Below are 22,155 nucleotides of genomic sequence, written 5' to 3'. Positions count from 1 at the left end.
TCAAAAACATCTTTCAAATTTGTTTTGCTGGTTATAACACACGTGTTGTCAACACGGTCAAGAGTTCAGCGTATATCATCTACTTCTATATCGTCACTGTACCTTACCAGTAGCTACTGTATAACCGGTTACAAACAGAAATAACATAGGAAGAATTCAGTGCTAGTTATGTCAAATAGACGACACATATCTGACAAGCAGCTTAAAAACAACTTTCAAAATCGGATAGCTACCATGGACTTACACTTGAAAGCCATCGAGTGAGAACGCAAAAAGTCTCATTTTTCTGGTATATCACTTTTAGGTTTGCAAGCGACACTTTCCAGTCCACACTGATATCTCAACGCCTGTAACATTCAGCAGCATTAGGAAATTGTGTATACCTGCATGATCTCAGTCCTAACAAAAAAAAATACGGAAAATATCTTCCTGGAATCAAAGTTTCCCATTCTGAAAGGGGGAAAAGTTGCTGTCGTTTCAAATTATTTCGGTCATTTTGTTCCAAATGAGCACATATTCAATGCTGTTCTGCGCTCTGAAACATGGTTGATTTTCAGTCGTCAGATCTGTACTCCCCTCGCTTATAAATATAAAAATAAAGGCTTTGATACCAAAAATTAAAAAAAGTTGTTGGATATACAGAAATTATGTCATCAGCATATTTTATATGTTATGTGTACACGTAACATATGATTGAGACTTTAACATGCATCGGTATAGACAGAAAAACATAGATAACATCTCAAATGAGAAAAATAACCGACACAATTTGAAAAGATTGACTTTGCCCCTTAAAACACCGAATCGTTTCCATATCTTCTTTCGACGACTGCAGCCAGAAAACGCTTTATTCTGTTTTGTAATTTTATCCTCCTTTGCTCTTTGTCCCAAATACAATTTTCTTCGAAATTCTTATCCGTTCCTCTTAATCATCGCAGCCACCTTCGTCAAACGTATTCCAATCTGTTCTGATGGCTCTATTTGAAGGGGAATGAAGCACTTTGATATTTTAAACATGACCGGGGTCCTGGACCTGTGTATGCGAACTTGCTCAATACTTCATACTTCACGGGAACTGATATTCGGACTTTCAAAAAACTGCCCAACGGTTTAATGTTGACTCATTATGAAACTTGCTGAGAAAGTTAAGTTTTCCCTGTCTCATTATTATTTCCGTAGAGTTCACGGCTTTCATAGGTCGATTTTGGCCGCTCATTGCCAAACCTTTGCTCGTTTGTCCCTATATTTGGCAACTGACCATGGAAGAGAACAGTTTTACAGTTTGTAAGTTCTTCGGCCAAAGTTCGAGAAACCGTTTACGACTTTTAAGGTTTTTTATTTGGAGATGCTTATTGCCTTCCCTGAAATTAAACTTTGTTATAAAAATATCAACAAACATTAAACAAATCACATTCCATTTGAGATTAGGCTTACCGCATCATCTGATCGAATTAAGACCCTATTAAATAAATCAGAACGATGTCAGGTTACCAAGGAACATATACGAAAGACATTTTCTCTCTAATGAGGAGCCCTTGATAATTTAACAGTGTCACACACACGACAAACGAGACTCAGTACGGTTAGGGCTAGCTGGTTTCGTTCTTTTTCGATTAGCGTGCGCAAATCACGCCGTGGCGACCGTGTATTTACGTGATACAGGGATACAGTCGTCGGAACTGCGCTCAAAGGTGGTATGGGACCCATACGACGAATGCAAACACTGTATCCAAGGTACGATGGTGATTGATGAAAGTTAAAACATGTCTGTCATAATCTACATCGTATAATTTAAATGTTGCAGCTAAGATGATGAGGTAGATCTAGATATCGTGCACGAAATACATTGTTTGTATATAAGAAACTCGCACCGGCGCAGTTCCGACGACTCTTTCCCTTTAATCATCTTTATACTTTTTTTCAAAAAGAGAGTAAACTTTGAGAGGCTATGTTGTAGTTTCAAGGGGGCTATTAATTGTGGACAGCCAACTAGCCTGGCTGTATATCAGTAACTCCTAAGCAGTATTCTCGTTCAATTTATTTTTCTCTTCTGCGTCGCACCCAAACTGGAAATCCGTTCAATTCTGTAAAAATTAGGTGAAAAGCAAATTTCGGCTGAAGTTGTATCTTTCGCTTTCCCACGGATAGCTGATAAAATTCCTCCGCGAAAACAAGCGTCAACATAAATTGCACATGTACTTTTGGGGTCAGTCCAGCTCGGAGGCTTCTTCTTAACGAACCCATACCAGCACGATGCACAGACACGCAATGTCTATTTTTAAAATTTACTTTGCAGAATCGATGGAATGTTAACTTTGTACACCTAACTTTGACTTTAAACCCTCTCAACTTTTACGAATGTTAGATTTACGACGTTTACCCGCTCCTTGTTTGACCAAAATTGTCTTGCTGCTGACAGAATTTAGTCTCTCCAAGTGGTTGCATTGTGTCAGTAAAGCATTTATTTGCCAGGGATTTGTACCAGGATTTCTCCCATTCACAACAAATGCTTGACCTACAGCTGTCTCGACGGAGTACGCAATTCGTTATAAGATCGAACAGTCGTCGGTTAGTTGCCGCCCGCCCGCCTTCCAATCCCGAAACTACAGTCAAGATCTCCTCTGCCATTTATCTAGGCCTAGCAGAAAACATAATGATCTTGATAATTCAATATTGCAAAATATTTTCGTTTCTTTTGGTTACAATTCTAAAACTGCAATGCACACGTTGACATCCTAAACATTTTTAACCATCCATGTCCGCTGGACTTGCTAAAGCAAAGGTTTATGAACCCAGTGATATAAATCTGTCAGGAAATCGGATCAGAGGATTTAGTCAACCTGTCCTACATTTCCTGCGAACCATTCTGCACTGAGCGGGACGCAAATTATATATTATTCTACATACACGTTTGAAAATATTAAAATCTATAAATATATGCATTCCTGTGCAGTTTACGTGACAAACCAATAAAGAACCCGAATTCATTCTCTTCTGTATGAGGATTTCTTGCGTGATCGTTTAATCCGGGGATCATTAAAATTACCTTTGAGCTCTTGGCCTGTATTTGATTTCGTGTAGGTTTCAGAGATATCAACTTGGATTACGTAGGGTATGGCCACTTACGAGTATGACCGAGGGCCACAGGGCTGACGATCGGAGGATTGTGAGTTCGGCATGCGGGAATGACGAAAATACCGAACTCACTATCGATTGATAGTGTTGCCTTCTCGTAGTGACATCTTGAACCAACCTTCACACGCTTCACACGCTTTGGCCACGTGAAGGACGCTTCGAGATAAAATCTCTACAAGGGAGGGCGTTACAATGGTGAGTGCAAGATAATTTAGGCGCTGTATTTCATTCTCACCCCTCCATAGTTCTTCCGCTCATTGGACGGATGGATGGATGGATGGATGGAAGGATGAATGAATAAATGAGTGAAAGGATGAATGAAATGATGAATGAATGAATGAATAAACGGATGAATGAGTGAATGAACAATTCAATAAAACGATTCGATCATGCATTCGCTATCCTCATAATCTCACATTTTCTGACTTTGCTTTCAAACTTTAAAATAACGGCTCGCAAACAGAAAACCAGGGCAACTAACAAAAAACAACAGTTATTAGTTATATAATGGTATTTTCATTTGTCAACATTAACATTGCATATTATAATTGTAGTGCAATGTACTTGGTGCAATGCAATGGGATGATGATAATGGGATAATGAGTATGCGCAGTGATGCTGCCGATGATGATATTGGTGATGATGGTAAAGATCAAGAAGATGATCCGCATGTTATTGTTTTGGAAAGAAGTGAAATGTCTAGAAAGGATACGTAAATTAAAGCTACCGCTGTAGCTGCTGATATTTTTTTCGCCCAAATCATATTGAAAATGTTTTACTTTCCTAGAACTACGGTAAAATGCAAAGTTGAGATCACATCACTCAACTCTCAACAGCGAAGAGCCATTGTCGCAAAGACCCAGTCTGTCTTTCTCTCTGCGTGCTGTTAGAGGCGTTATGTAACGAGGAAGTGATTGATTTTCGCGGAACATCGTGTGCGTTTTTAGGGTCTCTTGTTTGCGTAAGCGCACACGAAATCCTTGTTCACGAGAATCCTGGCGGCGGGGACATGCACAGGCGAACAAGGAGTAAAAAGTGTAAGAAATATAATATTAATATCATAATTATGAAATATTATGAAATATGAAATATTAATATTATCCGTAAAACCGTATTGGTATTCATCAGGGTTGAGCTTTTTTCTGCTCAGCCATACTTGATAAAATCACTGAGCCTGTATGATTATACTCGACATCGTATAAGCTTTATACTACGGTGCGTCCTTCAAAGTAAAAGTATAATACCTATTTACTGTATTAGGACGCACCGTTGAGGGGCAATAGACTACGATATCAAATATAATTCAATATAATATATAATACCGAAAAGATTGCATTGACAACATTAATATTTCATAAAATATGATCTTAATATCATATTTCTCAGACATTTTACTCTTCGTTCGCCTGTGGACATGCGAGCCGAAGTTGACTTCTGACAAAGCTATCAAAACGTCACTTCCTATTTCCAACTTCCGGTGTTTGTCTTCGAGGGTAACCGTATCACGCCATTGAGAACAGACGCTCACTGTAATAAACAACAAGTGATTGACAAGTTATTGTTTGAAAAGCATAAGGGAAGTTTTCTCAACGCCAGATAAATCGTATTTCGAACGTTCATTATACGTTCAATATCTATGATTTTAGCCTATTTAAATTTCAGCTTTCAAACAATGGTAGCTTCCTATAAAATGTTGTTTAAAAGTAAACTGCAATGTTTAAAAGGAAAGTATATCTCTTTTTGTCTTAAAGTGCTACACCCCTAGAAATAATGGTATCGCTGGGGCTGATACGATTGGTTAATGACATGCGCGAAAAGTTAAAGTTTAAAAAAAGTTGGTTGGAGTTCAGTTTTGCAGACGATAACAATCTCAGCTTAGATCAGCGATCGTGTTTGAACTGTGAGGACACCTGTCTGATCAAGGTAAGAATGCTTGCACATTACGCTAATGGAATTTAACTCCGAAAACATACTTTAGAAAGTGTAGCGTTCTACCTATGCAATCGCGGCAGTATATAAGCCTAAAGACGAGATCGCACAATGAAAAATAAGTTGTTTACCAGTGATAGGTTTGAGCGTTTATCAAGGTCGTTTGTGTCCACGCAGTACGATGTTTTGACGTTTGGCGTACAGTCATGCACTGTACACGTCAGCCACGCAGTCATTTCCTCATCAATGTAGCTGAATTCATAGAATGTGGTCCAATAATATTTTCGACGACAGAGATTCAATCACTGTCATCACATGTTTGCGCTGAAATGAACAAGGGCCATGTGAAGGGACCTGTGACAGCAAACAAAAGACCATCGGGGAAATTCCAGCTGACCGCATAGGACTGCTCATTAGTGTGATAAATATTTACAACATGTGAACCGGGGTCTGAATACAAACTTATCATGGGCCGAATGGCTTGTCCTGATTTATTGCTGTGGTTTGAAAGCAACTCGCAAACTGGCCGATAAATGTCAGTAAGTGAAGGAATCCCCGGCAATTCAATATCAGTTTCATCAATACATGGTGACAAGCGACGTAACAATGTTTGTGTCAATGGCCTTGAATGTGACATACACGTGTTTTTTCACGTCTCAGCGCCAGCATTCGTTCTTTGGTCACAAAAACAGGGTCGAGTATTGAACAAACAGAACTAAGGAAAGGGAAGTAAGAAAACGGCAGCCTCTAAGGAAATGATTTACTGTCCCGTGAATTATCCCGTTCGTCTAGTGAGCCCGTCATCTGCGTAGCACCTTTGCGATGAATTCGCATTAAAGGAAGAAAGAAAGCAAAATAACAGAGAGTGTAAAAGTGTTTTGTGGTACAGCGCAGTTTCAAACGGTTTATCCATGCAATTTTTCTTTCATGTGAAAATTACATTTTCCTTTAAAGCAATTTATATTTGTTCACATTTTAAAAATACTAATTTCCAACCAAACGCACAAACCTCATTATCTCAAGGTGGTTTTGATTGTTGTTTTCTTTCTTTTCATGTTTTCCCTCATATTATTGTCTCGTATTTTCCTACTTTTCCTACTAGTATAATGTTTGCGTACCGTATCTAGCTTATTTTGTGATCCTAACGACTCAAAGTTTTCAATTAAGATTCCCCTTATACTAGTAGCACTGTACACATTAGTCCCTACAAATTTGACAAACATCCGACCTACCGTAGTAAAGTTTCTTAGAATAAAAGAGAGATATGACGACCGCGTTTACCGTCAAAAATCATATGATTACTATTAAAAACGAACCGCTGAAGATGGGCAACCTGTGGCAATTTTAAGCTTGAACTCAAACGCCGAAGCGTATCGTAGTCTTTCAACGTTGAAAATAATACCGAGCTTTCTTTCTGACTCGAGTTCCAATAGTTGTTAGAATACTGGAAATCGGATAAAATCCACTTGATATCAGTCTAATTATAATTACGTGAAGATTACACGAGACCTCTCTAAAAATCACCTGTCACTCACACGGTATATGTACAACAATATCTATTGAAGGCAAGATATTCAATGTGTTTTTTTTTGTAGACGACCCTTTTCCTATTTTACAGCATAAGGTTGTCTGTGAATCAGCTTTGCACAGTGAAATTTACCTGTTGTATTTGATAATAATACGTTGTTAATTTCTCACAGGCTGCGCATCAAATAGACACTTGAATCTTGGCGAAGAAAGATTTTAAGCCTTCAACATGAAGGTGCTTCTTGTTGCCATTTCCATCGCCTTAGTGCGTGGTATGGAGGTAAGTTAAACTGGTTGCTAGCCAGAAATATTCTTTTTTCAAATTATTACTCATACATTAAGAGTTGCGGAAAGTCAAAGTATCTTAAAATCTGATTTTATTGATGACGTCATTTGCGCACTCCCAATATTCAAAGTGGACCAGCAGTTTCACAGACTGTGTGTTCGCATACGACAGTTTACAACAGAATACGAAACATATTCAACGCTTCTTTCTCTGTGCGCAGTTCATAGTAATGCGTAACGAGCTTCATTCGCGGTTTCGAATGTTCACTTTCTCCAAAGTCGAAATAACCTCACAAGTTGAAAATTTCAGAAATTACGATATTTACCTAAACCGCAAAGTTTTAAATGTTAATCTTACACGTGCAAACTCACAGTAAAAGTTAACGCAAATAAATCCCCCATCTGCATTTTCTGTAGGTAGTAGACGCGTTCTGCACTAGAAATGTAATGTTGTATGTAACTGTGAAGAATCTTATTGTATTGCATCAATTTGACAATCAACTTAAGATAGAACGCGTCCCGGGTACAGATATTCGGACTCTCAAACCTTTACAATACTTTTTAAGACTACCACTTGTTGGGGCTTATTTTGAAGCTCTTGGAGTAAATAAAATTTTCACCGTCTTACTTTTGTGAAAATCGGAAATTTAATTTTTCCCCTATAAGTTAACACAGTGATGGAGGCCATGTTGATAACTTTATGGTAATTATTTAAACTTCACCGCGCACTGGTCGTAATTTCGTTTATAATCCTTGGTTCACGTTCAAGTTTGCTACCATGATAGAGTTCCATGATCATGTTTCTCCATAACTAATTACTTTAGGCCTATCTTTCCTAGTCATCTTGATTAAATTTACAAGGAAAGCAAAACATTACTCTGAAAAATAAAGTAATTCTGGAATGTTTATAACAATTTGTGGAAGAATAATTCCGTCATACGTTCATTTTTCTTTGAAACACACTCATCTGCACGCACTCGAGCTTTCTTCAGAAAATTAGCTGGTCGATCACTTCTTGTGACACATATGAGAACAATGGATACAACCTTGCAACGATTTCCCCCTTGAATACACACTAATCGGGCGCGCTTTTCAGTCAGTATGGATTTGCCGCGATCGGAAATGTTCGCTTACGCGAAAGTGCTTGGACTGTTTGTCTGGGACAAAGCCAAACTACAGATAACAGGCAGGTCTTCCAGCGGTCAGCGAGACCTTTTAATCTATCAAGGCTTCTGGCAAGACTCTCATTTACACACAATGATTATATTAAAATGTGACAGTCAATCAATAAATCAACGACATAAACACACCACCTTTCTATACTGTCATTTATTCAGTCCGGTGACTTACACTATTCAAGTTTGTCTGATGTTTTAGGTCAATAATTAAATACCTTTGCTGCCTGACAACATTACCAATACACTGATCCCTGACGCTTTATTTGGTTCTGAACGACCTTGAGATAAAACAAAGTCATGGTTAATTATCCGTACATTTTTTGCGCTTTCCCGAAGTTTCACGCTCCACGTTGTTAACGCATTGTACTTTTTGAGATTGTGACTGTGACTGTAGGTAAAAGATCAAGAGCGTAATGCTTAATTAAGATGGTACGCACCTCAAAAGTAAAGACCGCCTAAAATTTTGCTCAAACTTTCCTCAATGAAACTTTCAACCATACTTTTACCAAATGAAGAATCGAAATTATGGGTCACAGTGCAAAAGTTTGGTACTAGAGAAACAAATTACCTATGATATGTACCGATTAGAAATTCACAATGGCCGTGATACCTGTGTTAACTCCGTGGGAAAAATAAAATTTTCGATTTTGGAAAACTAAGAGGGCGGGAAAAATTTCTTACTTCAAGAGCTTTAAAATGAGCCTGCACAAGTGGTAGACAGGAAAAAACGCCTGAGAGTCGTTCTACCTTGATGGACACCTGTTGCTCACTGGGCCTTCAGAATGAATGGTCTCCTACTTCCATGGAAAAGGTCAATCTCCGCCCCGGGACCAACTCTCCGATATCCTCGAGATTTCGTAAAAGCAACACGTGACCGTGTAGTAATTTATTAAAATCCTTACGATCAATGTTAAGTCAAATCAATTTACTGCAAACCTGTTTACATTCAACACTCTTCAAGTTCACACTACGACCTATTTAATAGTTGACATCTAGTTAAGTGTTCAGACGGAGCAGAAACTGTTCGTCGTATCTGCGTATTTCGCCAGATATTCACACGCAACCACATATTTTTTAAGTAATAACACGTGACTCCATTTTCACTCAAAGACCACCTACCTATATGCAAACAGTAAATTATTTCTAATTGCAAACGTGCGTCCCCCAAAAAAGTGATTCACATATTCAGATAAACCTTTAAGATCTTTCGCGTCTTTAAAACTCTATTTAAAAATCAGTCGAGTATTTATCCATTTGTATCAATAAATCCATAAATCATATCGGTTTAACGACAAGCGGCCTTTCTGTGATCATTTTCTACGGTTACTTGAGGCCTGAATGGCTATTTGCGGTTAGCCATACGGTTGTTTTATATGAGTGGCCAGTCGCATGAGTTGTGTGCGTGAAGGTGCCTCTGCATATCTACTGGTACGCAGTTGGCAAGTGTCTACACGTGACATATCGACATTTGTGACGGAAAAGTCAGCAGGGGCACGTTGACCTTGGATTGTTAGTGGAAACCTTCCGACTTGTTTTTGATAAATTTGAAAGCGATCATTCCAGAACATGCCATACCTTGTACTTTCCGCTTGCAACATCAACAGTGGATGTATTAAATATATTTTGGAACCCCTTTCGCTCAAGATTATCACCATATTTCTTTTATTTCATCATAGACAGTATATAAAGAACTCCTGCCTGTTTGTCGCTGCAGGCAGAATGACTCATAGTGTTCGGGTCACCAGTAGCGGTTCAAGGGAACAAGTTTAGAAATACAAGTATTTCAGATCTATTGTATTTGGCCTGCGGATACCGCGATAACTATGTGTAGTCACAGGTTAATGACAGGATAATACTGCTGTCGAAGAACTACGCCCCATATCTGCGAAGTTGTTTTGTTTTATTACTGTAGTTTGTGTCACATCCAATGAGCTAAACTGAAAAGTATTTACATGTAGTTGGTGTGTTCTGATTTTCTTTCGCTGTTGGTAAATTCGCGGACAAATTCGGATTCCTGCGAAAAGGAATACATTTTCCCGAGGCGATTCCACTGAGAGTTTTTGGAGTAAAATGTGTAATAATATTTGCAGACAAATCAATATAATGAAACCATAAGAAAAACAACTTAGTACAGAAAGCGCTGATGTCAAACCATAGACTAGAGGTCTATGATCAAGTGCACGGCAAAAATAGACCCACAAAAACCGCAGGAAAACACTATTTGATACGAAGCAAGTATGTTACAGACATGTACACACTGTCAGAATTACAATCGCCGTTCTCATCATTACTCTACTTATTACGAAAACTTTTTGACCAATCTTCTCGAAACGTAGCAACTTTACGCAGAGAACTCTGAGTTCCCGCTCAAACTAGAGCGGTGCCCAACAGGTATACTACATCTTCCCATAAAAAAAATGGTTGTGGTAACAACAACAACAGATTTGATTACTGCGACAACATAAAAACAGAAATGTCTAATCTGTATAGCTTTCGAAAAGTAAAAAATTGAAGAGCATTATTGTATTAGTGCTCAACAAAAATCGTCAAATGGCCCCCTAACTCCCTGACAAACAAAAAACCCTCTAACTTAACCGAAATTGGTTGTTTGATCACTAATGGCGGGGAATACGATGGCTGCAAGAGAGTGTCCTCGGAGGAAGTTTCGGTTCTGCCTCCTTTTACTCAAAAGACATAGCACTTGAGGATCCCAGACAGGTAATATATGGTATAGCCGACCGGCATACGCAGGACTTTAGTGATAAACGTGAAAGGAGGTAAAAGTTTGCAGGGTTTTAACTTGGAGTTGACTAGTAGTTCTGAAGGACACAACCTCAAGTTCCCCCACACGCCAGGGAAAGCCGTGGGCCTTTCTTCTGGTAGTTGACTTGTAGTTGCATATTCACGGCTGTCACAGCAAGGCACACAAGACCAAAAGGGTATCGTCCCCGATCGCATCGGGAGACTGCTGGGCGGCGGCGCCCGGAGGGGAAGTGTAGCGCCAACGCCCTCTGCCAATCTGGGTCACCGAGAGACTGGTGTTGACCCCTGATCAGGAGAATTTCTCCCGATATGGGGACTCCTTTTGATAGAAAAGTTCTGAACAATTTTAAAAACCGAGATTTACACATTTTGGAAAAGTGTACTAGTATCAAATGTACGTTCATTATCAAATTTGAGGGTGGGATTTACCACTGTTCTGAAAAAGTTTACCACCATTGCTTTTAACTAAGCTTTACATATTTTCATATTTATTCAAAGGGTCCTCAGTCTCAGATGATGATGGTGAAAAATGAAGAAAAATAAATAAATACATGAATAGAGAGGAATTCACGACATTTTACTCACACAAAGTTTCCTTTCTTTTGTTGTTAAGCTTCATACATATAATTTGCAAGGAAAACTGAGGTCTTGATCATCAAAAGATCCATCTTATCAAGAGGTTGCAGGTTGTGAAAGTTTGCATAAATTTTACAGACTTCCCAAAAAATCTTTTCTCTATATAATATAAGTAACAGGTAAAAAGAAGGTGTTTTTCATAGAATTCACCTCCAGTATGCGTACCAGTACATATTGGTACCTGTACTAGTAAATCCGGTGTAGGTCCACATTCTGATAAGATAAATGACATGGATTCTTTCTATTTTTCAGCAAAAACTGGGGCAAGAAGACGTTGTGTGTAAGTATGTCATTTATGTGTTGTCATAACAATTCTGACCGCTCTGCTGTAGTACAAGTTGTTGTGGAGTAGATCGAGGTTTTGCCTGGGGTTGATTGTCGCGGACAGCAAAACCATTTCGCCCGATATCCCACCAGGATACACACACACACACACAAGACACACACACAAAGACACACATACACATACACACACACATGTAAAGAGACTATATTTTGGTATTGTTCCTGTGTGCAGGCTGTCAGAATTCATTATTGTTTATTTATCATACATGTGTACATGTGGCTTGTGTTTGCCTAGCAACAGAAGTGTTATTGTCATGGTCATAAGATATTTAATTCTTTTACATAAGACAGCTCTTATCAAAGTGAAACCCTTTAAACTTTTGGATCAACAGACAAAATGTGCATAACATACACACGCACCTGTACTTTGCTTTTGTTGCCATTTTACTAAGACATATATCAGTCAACACAAGCCGTGCCCTATGCAATTGCATATTGCTCTGCCTGTTTACCGTAACTGATTCCTATTGTTTCTGACTGGATCCCAATGAAGTTGACCATGATAGCCTTGACACAATACAACTGTGTCCTAACAATATAACCAAGAATGTTAAGGCTTTAGAATTCAGCTGAGTCAGCAATAGTTTCACCACAAGGGTCACTCAAGCAGTTCAACAATCACGCACCTCCTATTACTAACTTCACAGACCCAGTCAATTATTAACCACACTCTATATGGTAGATTGTCATGATGTCATGTTTTCAGTCAAATGCTACTATTACATTTATAACCTTTTTTCACAAGTTTCTTTATTATGGGATTTTCAAAAGATATGATCAGTGATAATTTTCCTTCATGGAAGAATGCGGGTGCTTTTCAAGTAGAAAGCATGAAGAATTCACAATTTTGGCATTTTAATGTAAGACTTCAACTGTGCGATGGTTTATAGATTTTCCACAAAAAATGCTTAGTCAACAAAATTTGCTACAATATACACGAACTCCTTATGACCTACACAATCAATAAGCTACGTTTTTTCATGGGGTGTGATGTTTGAGGTGACATAATGCACAGTAGTTGCCGCTATGAAAATGTCAGACCATGTTTAATCTAGCATTGTTGTAAAACCAAAGTACTTAAACTTTGAACACAGATAAGGGTAATAGTTGCCTAAAGCTTGACGTACCAATCAACCTATTAACCTTTGAACAGGCAATCTAGGAGAAAACAACAATGACAAGTTAAAAATAAGACTTAGCTGTTTTGAATATTTTCACACAGTAGAATTGCTCAGTGGGTGGCTCTATGGTGAAAGTGTCTCAGAGAACCCTTGACAAAAACAAGGAGAATATAAAGTTGATGGGAACAAAAGTATATTTCTTGTTTATAATAGTCAACCTATTTTTATGTTTACTTTGACTAAATATGTTTTGTTTACATTTTCAAAAATGATACATTAATCAATGATTTAATCTTAGTTTTTGTTTGGATCATGATGAGCAAATACAAAACAAAACAGAAATACAAACTTACAAGCCAGCCTATAATTTCATACAGGAAACGCACCTCTTTTGTGATTGCCCTAAGTGGACAACTGAGCTGATAGCTAATTGGTCGACCTATACTGAACAAGTACAATGTAGACGGTGATTTTACTTCAGGCCTTGAGGCAGTCTGAGACAGTTATTTGAAAAATACTCATTGGTTTTGCTCATTTATATGTAGAGGAGTTAAAAAAACACAAAGTAGCCATTTTTAATCTGGCCTAGAACTCTACAGGCTACCAAAGTACATGTATGAATGGATAGCTTTAAGAGTATCTAAATATGAAGCTTCTTAATATACCCAATTTCCATTTGTGAATCTTTATTAAGGCTTTGTTAGTCATAATATTTGATGTACTGTCCATTATTTCTGTTTGTGAAATAAGTTCGCGTTCCACTCCTAAAATCTTGTCAAACTGTCTTTTGTTCAACTTGGCGACACTGAGGTGAAACAAATTTGTCATTTGCTAGACAGCAGAGGTCTCAGTACAAAAGGCAATCTAGATCTTTATGTTTGTCGGTTCATGCCTTCTGGTGAAGTATACTTTCAACTGTTTTGCATAAATCTTTGCCATCAGTATATCATTTTTTAGCATCTACATGAATCACAATGCAATTTTGATCTATGACGTAATGAGTAAAGAAAGACAGTATCTGTATAACTAACAAGTTTACATTTTGTACAGTGATGATCTCACTGTCATTTTATTAAGCCATCCTGGAATTTTCAATCAGTTCCAGAACCCTGCTGGAATGAGAAGGCCAAGATACCAACATACATAGTCAATGGTGCTCCAGTTTTCCACTCGGAGAGCTTTGTACCAAAATGCGACAACCATGGAATGTATTCACCAATGCAGTGCCATGGAAGGGAATGCTGGTGTGTGACAGCGTGTGGTGAGGAAATTCCCAACACACGTACGGAATCCTGGCCAACTTGTGGTAAGTTTGAACACACCAGTATAGTGTAATTTACTTATTAAATTATTTTGCAAGAGATGGCTGTATTTTTGCAGGAAAAAGCAAGAGAGAATGCGAGAGAATACAATATGTGGCATTCTCTTATGATATATATATATATATATATATATATATATATATAATATATATATATATATATATATATATATATATATATATATATATTTATATATATGTATATATACTGAAAGTCAAGGAACTTGTGGTTGTCACTATACAGGCTGTTTCATGTGCTTTGCCTGCATTGACAAGCAAATCGCTTTTTGTATATATATATAACTATATATATAACTATATATATAACTATATAACTATATATATATATATATATATATATATATATATATATATATATAACTAAAACGTAACATTTCGTGTTTCCGGCTGACTTGGTAGCTATAATACACATTCAACATTACTTTTCATATTACATTTCTAACACTTCAATGCCTAGAGTTTGCTGCATTTGCATCAGCAGTATAATCCATTGTTTTGGCTGGCCAAAGTCAATGAATACTTCTTTAACATATGAAGTCTTACGCAGGGAAATATATATATATATATATATATATATATATATATATATATATATATATATATATATATATATATATATATATATATATTCAAATTTGACATGATATGATGTAACATACAGCATATTTTATACCAAGTTTTCTACCTTCTTAACTCTACATCACAATAAAACATAAAAAAATTCTCAGAGGTACACGTATGTATGTATGCGTAAATGAATTTTCCAACTTTTTTGTTTGTTTTGTTGATTGTGTCATCTGTCATGTGAGGAAAACGTAATTGTTTATCGTTGATTACTATTCTGAACTCCAAAAGTAGCAGTGCTTTTATGACCTATGACTCTGTGCCATGGATTTGACCTTTACCCTTGGTGCTCTTGCGCTTGACCTTTACTATTGTTGCTCTTCAATTTAACTTCAGATACAGACTACACACCACCATGCACTGAGATGTCTGAAACCAACAGCGATGTCCAGTGTGACAAGAAGGGTTACTTCAAACACAAACAGTGTGAGGCCGGTGAATGTTTCTGTGTCAACAAATGTGGTACAGAAATCCTGGGAACAAGAACTCCTGGGAACCCACGGTGCAGTGAGTGTAATTCAGTGTTATCTGCAGCATGTTTCATTGAAGTACATGTATGTGATACGTTTTGCTTGTACGATGCAATTCTGTATGTGGCAATGAGTCATGATCAAAGATTTTACACATTTTGTCAAAAATAAGAAAAATCATCTTCGATTTGGGAAATTAATTGAAAGTTATGATGGTCAAAAAATACAATGGCAAATGGGTGAAGAGAACGAAAGATTAATGTGGGTAGAAAATTTTCATGCTAAAGTGTTTATATGGAAATATATTTCATAAGTGATAGAATGCATTGGAGACATTACCTGTAATATTTTATTGAACTTCGTGGAAATGAAGCATATATATAAGCTACGTATTTCTGTGGAAGGTATTTTGTGCCTTGAAAATGAAAGACTTAAACTTTTGTTCAAACTTTCCTTCAGCAAACTTGCAACCATTCTCTTTCAAAATCGAGAACGAACATTAAGGGTTGCATGCAAATTTTAGTACTATCTCATAGAGAAATAAATTACCCAATATTTACTGACGTTTGAAATCGAAAACAGCTGACATCCCTGTGCTATCTCCAGGGGAGAAATTATAGTTCCAAACTTTCACAAAACTAAGCCGATGACATTTTATTGACTCCATTAGCTTCAAAATGAGCCCCACAAGTGGAGAATATTGTAAAAGTTTGAATATCTGTCCCTGGTGCATTCTACCTGAACAGTTGTGAAAAGTTTTGGTCAGAAAAATGAGTGTGATTGGTAAAATTGAAACGTCACAACCTTTTCTCTACACAATTGTCTGAAAATGCAGTTTTAAATTGTAGGATTGAATGATAGAAAGTGACACAAGTAACTTGAGGCTTGGGTGTACAATTCATTACCATGGCTCAAATTTGTCACACAGTCAGACATCGAATGATCATTCTGTTCTTATCTGATATGTGATATCACATGGTTTATATCCATCAACAGAGGCCCTGTTTTATCGCAATGAAGACGAAGAACCTCGGATGACTGGGATAACTGACTCAACAAGGGACTCAAGCAACACATGCCCAGACAACTCACGTCCAGAAGTTTGTAACAGCAATGCTTGCGACATGATGAAGTGTCCAGGATATGAGAACGCTAAATGCAAGACCAACAGGTGTAAGGGATGTGTGATTGAATTCTTCAATGACCAAGGAGTTCAAGTCCAGTGCAATGATGGTATGTCTGGCAAAATTTTATCCCTGTATTAAGTGATGTATGGTATTGTCACGGTTCTGTCTTGGCCAATCAGAGCAAAAGAGTTGAATAATGAAAATCATGAAGAGCATAAATATCATTTAAATTTTTCTGTTGTTGACCTTGATAAGTGACGACACTGACCATAATGGATCAATGAGATAGACCTTGAGAAATAATGTTGCTATTTTACTTGATTAGTGAGAACAGTAAGAACATTGACCTTGATGAACAATGACAACTGAAATAAGTTGAGAAGAGTGACTTTGTCCCATGATTTCACAATGACATTGGGATGTAATGACATTGATCTTGATAGCACCGACCTTGATTGATCAATTAAAGTGACCTATACAAATAATGTTGCTGTTGTACTCTATGAATGAGAACAATTATCTCAATTAATGAGGACATTGACCATGGTGAATGATGGTGTAACTGACCTTAGTGAAAAGAAGACATGACCTTGCTAAATGCTGTTATTGACCTTGATTCATGACATCAACCTTGGCAAATGATGACAATGACCTTAATGAATGATTACATCAACTCTGATGAATGAGAATAATTAGTGTCTCTATGAATAAGGACATTGACCTTGATGAATAATGATACACTTGACCTGATAGAAGGCACTGACCTTGTTACATACTGTCATTGACCTTGAAAAAATCATTGGCATCAGCCTGAGAAATGAAGGCTTTGACCTTGATGAATGGTTCTGATCCAACTCAGATTTCTGTTCTTTTTGGAATGAGATTAGTCCCTATATATTTTGTAATAACAAAAGTGTTCCATTATGTATTTTGCAGCTAAAATTGGAGTCTGTCCAACAACAGATTATATGAAAATGTTGATTGGTGAGAAATGTGAAACAACATGTCAGTCTGATGGTGAATGTGAAGGTGCTATGAAATGTTGTTGCAGTGGCTGTGGTACAGAATGTGTGCCTCCAAAAATGGGTATACTAATTTTTCTTTCTTCCCAATTTAACTGCTGATTTGTGCATTAATGTCAAGTGCCAAAAAAATGTATGAGTTTGCAAAACCATGATAGTTGAAAGGGGAAGCACTTCAATCTGGTTTTTATTAGTGAAGGTCAATGAACTTGATGGTTGCAAACCTGTTCATTCACTGTCAATCCACTTTAAAAGGTATGTGAAATGTCAACATTGAACAAATCTGGTCCCAGTTAGATTTGGAAAATAAAAAATATCAATAATGACTACATCAACGTAGAAATGCTTGAACTATCATTCATTAATTTAGATTTATTTTAGATTACATTACATGAAATTTCTAAGTCAAAATAAAATTTCCATGTTTTTTAAGGTATTGGATGCTGTAATTCATGCAACCGATTCTAATATGTTCTTCATCGTCGGAAAATAAAGATAAGACTCCAATGATATAGGAAAAGAGATGATAATACCCATCAAATTGAATGTCATAAGTTGATGTGGTATAACAGAATATTTATCATTTTGAAGACAGAGCACAGAGTTATGGAAGTTACTTCTGCACTGTTATCAAGTCATTGCCCTGAGTGAGATTCTTTTATTTGTTTTCAACAAGATAAATATGGTAGCTGTCCTCTGGCCATCACCATTGAAGATGACACCTGCACTGATAAGTGTAACCTTGACAACGACTGCTCCAGGGACATGAAGTGCTGCTCCAATGGTTGTGGTAAAGTTTGTGTGGCACCAAAGCCTAAGGTAAATAATGTTCATGATGAAAAGTGGATTTTGAATTTGAAGAGAAGATTCAAGGGCTCACACAGAAAACCTCACTTCCATTTATTATGACTAAAATTCTTATCGTGTTAAAGGGACAAAGTCGGCCATTTTTCATGAATTTTGTTTGATACAAGATACTACTTATATTGTTTGACATGTTGAAAGATACTGAATGAAGGGTGACTATATTCGACCCCGGTTTTAGACAAATTAAATGTAACCATCACAAAAATGAATTAATGGTCATGACCTTTAATTCATTTCGCAAAGGTTTTATGTATCGTGTCTTAAAGCATGGTCAATATATGCATGGTCACCCTTCATTCAGTATCTTTCAACATGTCTAACAATATAAGTAGTATCTCGTATCAAACAAAATTCATGAAAAATGGCCGACTTTGTCCCTTTAATGATATAGTGTGACCAGGATTATGATGGCATTGTTGCAGGCAAGGCTGCTATTCCGATGTTGAAGGGGTGTAAGGAAGACTGGAGGCACAGAGATGAGCTTAAATATATCTATCACAGAAAATATGTATGAAGCTTGTTTCAAAATTCTTGTACTGATGTATGAGGACTGCGGCAATCGGCGTCCTTCTCAGCTGGCCTAATTTACGGGCCTCTGAATCTTGATGAGTTCTCTTTGGTGCAACAAAATTTACATGTTATAATCATGTTATAATACTTCAACTTAAAATAGAATGCACCTTGGGGACATATTTAGACTCAAACTTTTACAGTACAGTTTTGGTCTACAACTTGTTGGAGCTCATTTTGAAGTTCTTAGAGTAACTGAAGTTTTCGCTAGCTTATCTTTTCGAAAATCAAAAATTGTATTTTTCTTCCTAGAGTCAAGTTAGCATGGGGATAGCAGCCATTTTGAATTTCAAATATCGGTAAATTTGAGGAAATTTGTTTCAGTAGTACCAAAAATTTCAAATATCGGTAAATTTCAGGAAATTTGTTTCAGTAGTACCAAAAATTTGCATCGTGACTCCTGAGTTTTATTCTTGATTTTGAAAGAGTATGCCTTTAAGTTTCATTTAGGAAAGTTTGAGCAAAAAGTTTGAGTCTTTTGATGTACATATTATCTTAAACAACACATGAAGTAATGAATTAAGATAGCTCTTGAAAAATTGAGCAATTTGAAAAATGAGAAAGGAGCTTTCTCAATATACCACTTCTAGCATATCTAAAATTTAAACAATTTAGAAGCACAAATGAAAATAGTGAATTTTATTGAAATCTGTTTTTGAATCTCACACAACAAGTAATGCAAACTTGGAAATAGAGTTCCAAGGTCAAGGTCAATGTTAGTGTAGTTTGAGTATAGTTAAAAAGAGGTAAAAAGCAGAAGTTTGTGTGATGATTAAAGATCGTTGGCAATTGAAGCAATCTATCATATGGAAACTATCTATTCTTATAGTACATGGCATTATGCAATTTTCTGGCCATCTTTATTAGAGGGTATAAACTTCCACAAATGGAATTCATTTTTTTTCAAATTAGTCCGAATAGTTTTGCTAACATTTCCCAATCATAGATATGCATGTAAGAATCTTATAGCCAGGATTCAAATCTCCCATGCGGTAAATTTCAACAATGCGGGGAAGTGGAAGCAGATTTTGATGTGATAACACCATACTGTCAACACTACACACAAAAAATGACAGTCAGGAACTCTTTGTTCTACACTTCAAACACTGGGTCAGTTTGTTTGTTTTGGATTTGTTGAGTTTAGAACTATGGTGAAATTTCTGCTGTTCACATATTTGGTTGCTGTGAGGGAAAGTTAGCAAAAAATGGCAGGGGAAACTTCATAAATGTTTTGTGTGTTCTGAATATGATGGTACTGAACATGCCAAAACAATACCTTGTGCCTTAGCTCAAATCCACAAACAGTATAAAATATTGTTTTTGATTCCCCCCCCCCCCATTTAATCTGCTGTGATTTGCAATTTCATAGGCCATTTTTGTAGCATGGTTAGTATTTCTGGCTAGGATATGTACAGGCAGACTGCCCTTTAAATTTAACACTTCTGAAACAGTTTTCTCTGCATTGTGCTTGTCCTCTTTCTTAAATAACATTGTGGTTGTGGCAGTACATGTATGTTAGTAGACTGCAAGGCCTTACATGTTGCAAATTGCTGTTATCTGCCATCCTTTGATGTTTGCTATGGTAAATCAAGGGAGCATACTCAAAAAGTTTTGCTTTCTTTTATATAAACTTCTTTATACAAGTACACACAGTTTCCCTATAAACTGGCTAGTCTGGCTAGTTGGTTGATAAATTTTCTGAGCTCAGCAGATCTTGCTGTAGGTCTTAAACAACATGAACCATATTGTATGTATTATCTATTCAAATTTTTCCATTTTAGAGAAGTCTGGTACGTGCCCAGCCAAGTCATCTATGCCATTCAGTACTTGCAATATGGACTGTACAACAGACAATGACTGCGGAGGAACTCAGAAATGTTGCCAGACTGCTTGTGGAACCATGTGTACTGCACCAAAGACCAAAGGTACTGATACTACTTTTGTTGCCGCAAACAAAATTCACTAGTGTTTAGGGAGGTGCGGTTAAACACTATTTAATTATCATGTGCAAATTCACACCAAGTATGTGCCAAATATGCCTGATTGAATTTTAACAATTTAGATGCACGATACTCAATTACTGTTTTGATTTGTTTTGAAATTTTTTTGTTGTTCAAAACTTTCAGCAGCGTAAACTTCAACATTTCTTAGAGTTTTCCGGAAGTTAAAATTATAGGTTTGTCTTTTGAGTTTTACTTTTCCTAACTTTTGTTCCAGGGAGTAGGGAAGGGGTTTTAGATCAAATGGAATGAGTTTTGTTTGCTGCATGTGTGTTTGAATTATCCATGGTACATTCATGTCGTCTGAAGCATGGTCATTGTGCGATTACACAAACAGACAATCATCGGAAGTATTGACAAGTTTGTCGTTTGCAGAGATACCAGTGTTTTAGCTCATAGACTTGCATAATTTGTTAGTGAAAGCTCTCTTATGATGATTTACGTCTTGAACACTCTTCTTTTAAAAGAGTGATCAGCATGGCTAAATTCAGAATTTGACAGTTGTTGGCGTTTGTCCTCCAGTAACATGCTGATTAGCAAGCAAAGTTTTCTATTGTAATTGTTATTCTTGTAAGTTGATATGTTTTGTATGTTAGTCATCTCCATAGCAATCTTTTGAGACAGAAATATCACCACTTGAATCCCAATATTCATAATGGCATAGTTAGTTTCAATGGAGATAAAAGACCAACATTATTGTCATCACTTATGGAAATAAATGTTTTTTCAGAGACGACCAACAAGGCCCGTGGCTCAGATGAAGTTTGCCCACCAGTTCCCAGGGATGCGTCAAGCAAGTGTATTAATAGATGTGATGATGACACACAATGTGAAGCCAATGAGAAGTGCTGTAGCATTGGGTGTGGAACTCAGTGTGTGAAGTCAATCAAGAAAGGTACAGTAACCGTCCTTCACTACCATGGTCATCAGGATGGACACTGATCAGAAATCTGTAATGGTGTTCAGCAGCTCGTAAAAAGATGGGTATAAGAGGGTTACAAAGAGACAGTGCAAGAGAGAGAGAGAGAGAGAGAGAGAGAGAGAGAGAGAGAGAGAGAGAGAGAGAGGGGGGGACAGAGGGAGGGAGGCAGAGGGGACATGTAGTAAATTGCATCTGAATTGAAATGAAAAGTATCAATGGTAAACTGGCATAGTTGAAATTAAAGAAAACATTTACCGACACAAGACCCTTTGAAATGGACATCAAAGGAGAG

At 37.0% G+C, this 22,155-nt stretch overlaps 1 protein-coding gene across 1 annotated transcript in view; it reads left to right on the top strand.

Annotated features, from left to right (window-relative positions):
* Positions 1–4,924: 4,924 nt before the first annotated feature.
* LOC139122599 (SCO-spondin-like) overlaps positions 4,925–22,155 on the top strand; it is an 88,845-nt gene continuing 71,614 nt past the window's right edge. The window contains exons 1-10 of the mRNA XM_070688151.1: positions 4,925–5,058; positions 6,765–6,871; positions 11,706–11,733; positions 14,019–14,225; positions 15,222–15,392; positions 16,352–16,588; positions 17,419–17,568; positions 18,181–18,322; positions 20,721–20,866; positions 21,672–21,836. Of these exons, the coding sequence (XP_070544252.1) occupies positions 6,821–6,871; positions 11,706–11,733; positions 14,019–14,225; positions 15,222–15,392; positions 16,352–16,588; positions 17,419–17,568; positions 18,181–18,322; positions 20,721–20,866; positions 21,672–21,836 (1,297 nt within the window). The 5' untranslated portion in view covers positions 4,925–5,058; positions 6,765–6,820. The remainder of the gene's footprint in view (positions 5,059–6,764; positions 6,872–11,705; positions 11,734–14,018; positions 14,226–15,221; positions 15,393–16,351; positions 16,589–17,418; positions 17,569–18,180; positions 18,323–20,720; positions 20,867–21,671; positions 21,837–22,155) is intronic.

Source organism: Ptychodera flava, chromosome 22, assembly GCF_041260155.1.
Source record: "Ptychodera flava strain L36383 chromosome 22, AS_Pfla_20210202, whole genome shotgun sequence".
NCBI classification, from domain to species: Eukaryota; Metazoa; Hemichordata; class Enteropneusta; family Ptychoderidae; genus Ptychodera; species Ptychodera flava.
The sequence above is the reverse complement of the archived record's forward strand: the minus strand, read 5'-3'. Positions and strand labels throughout refer to the sequence as shown.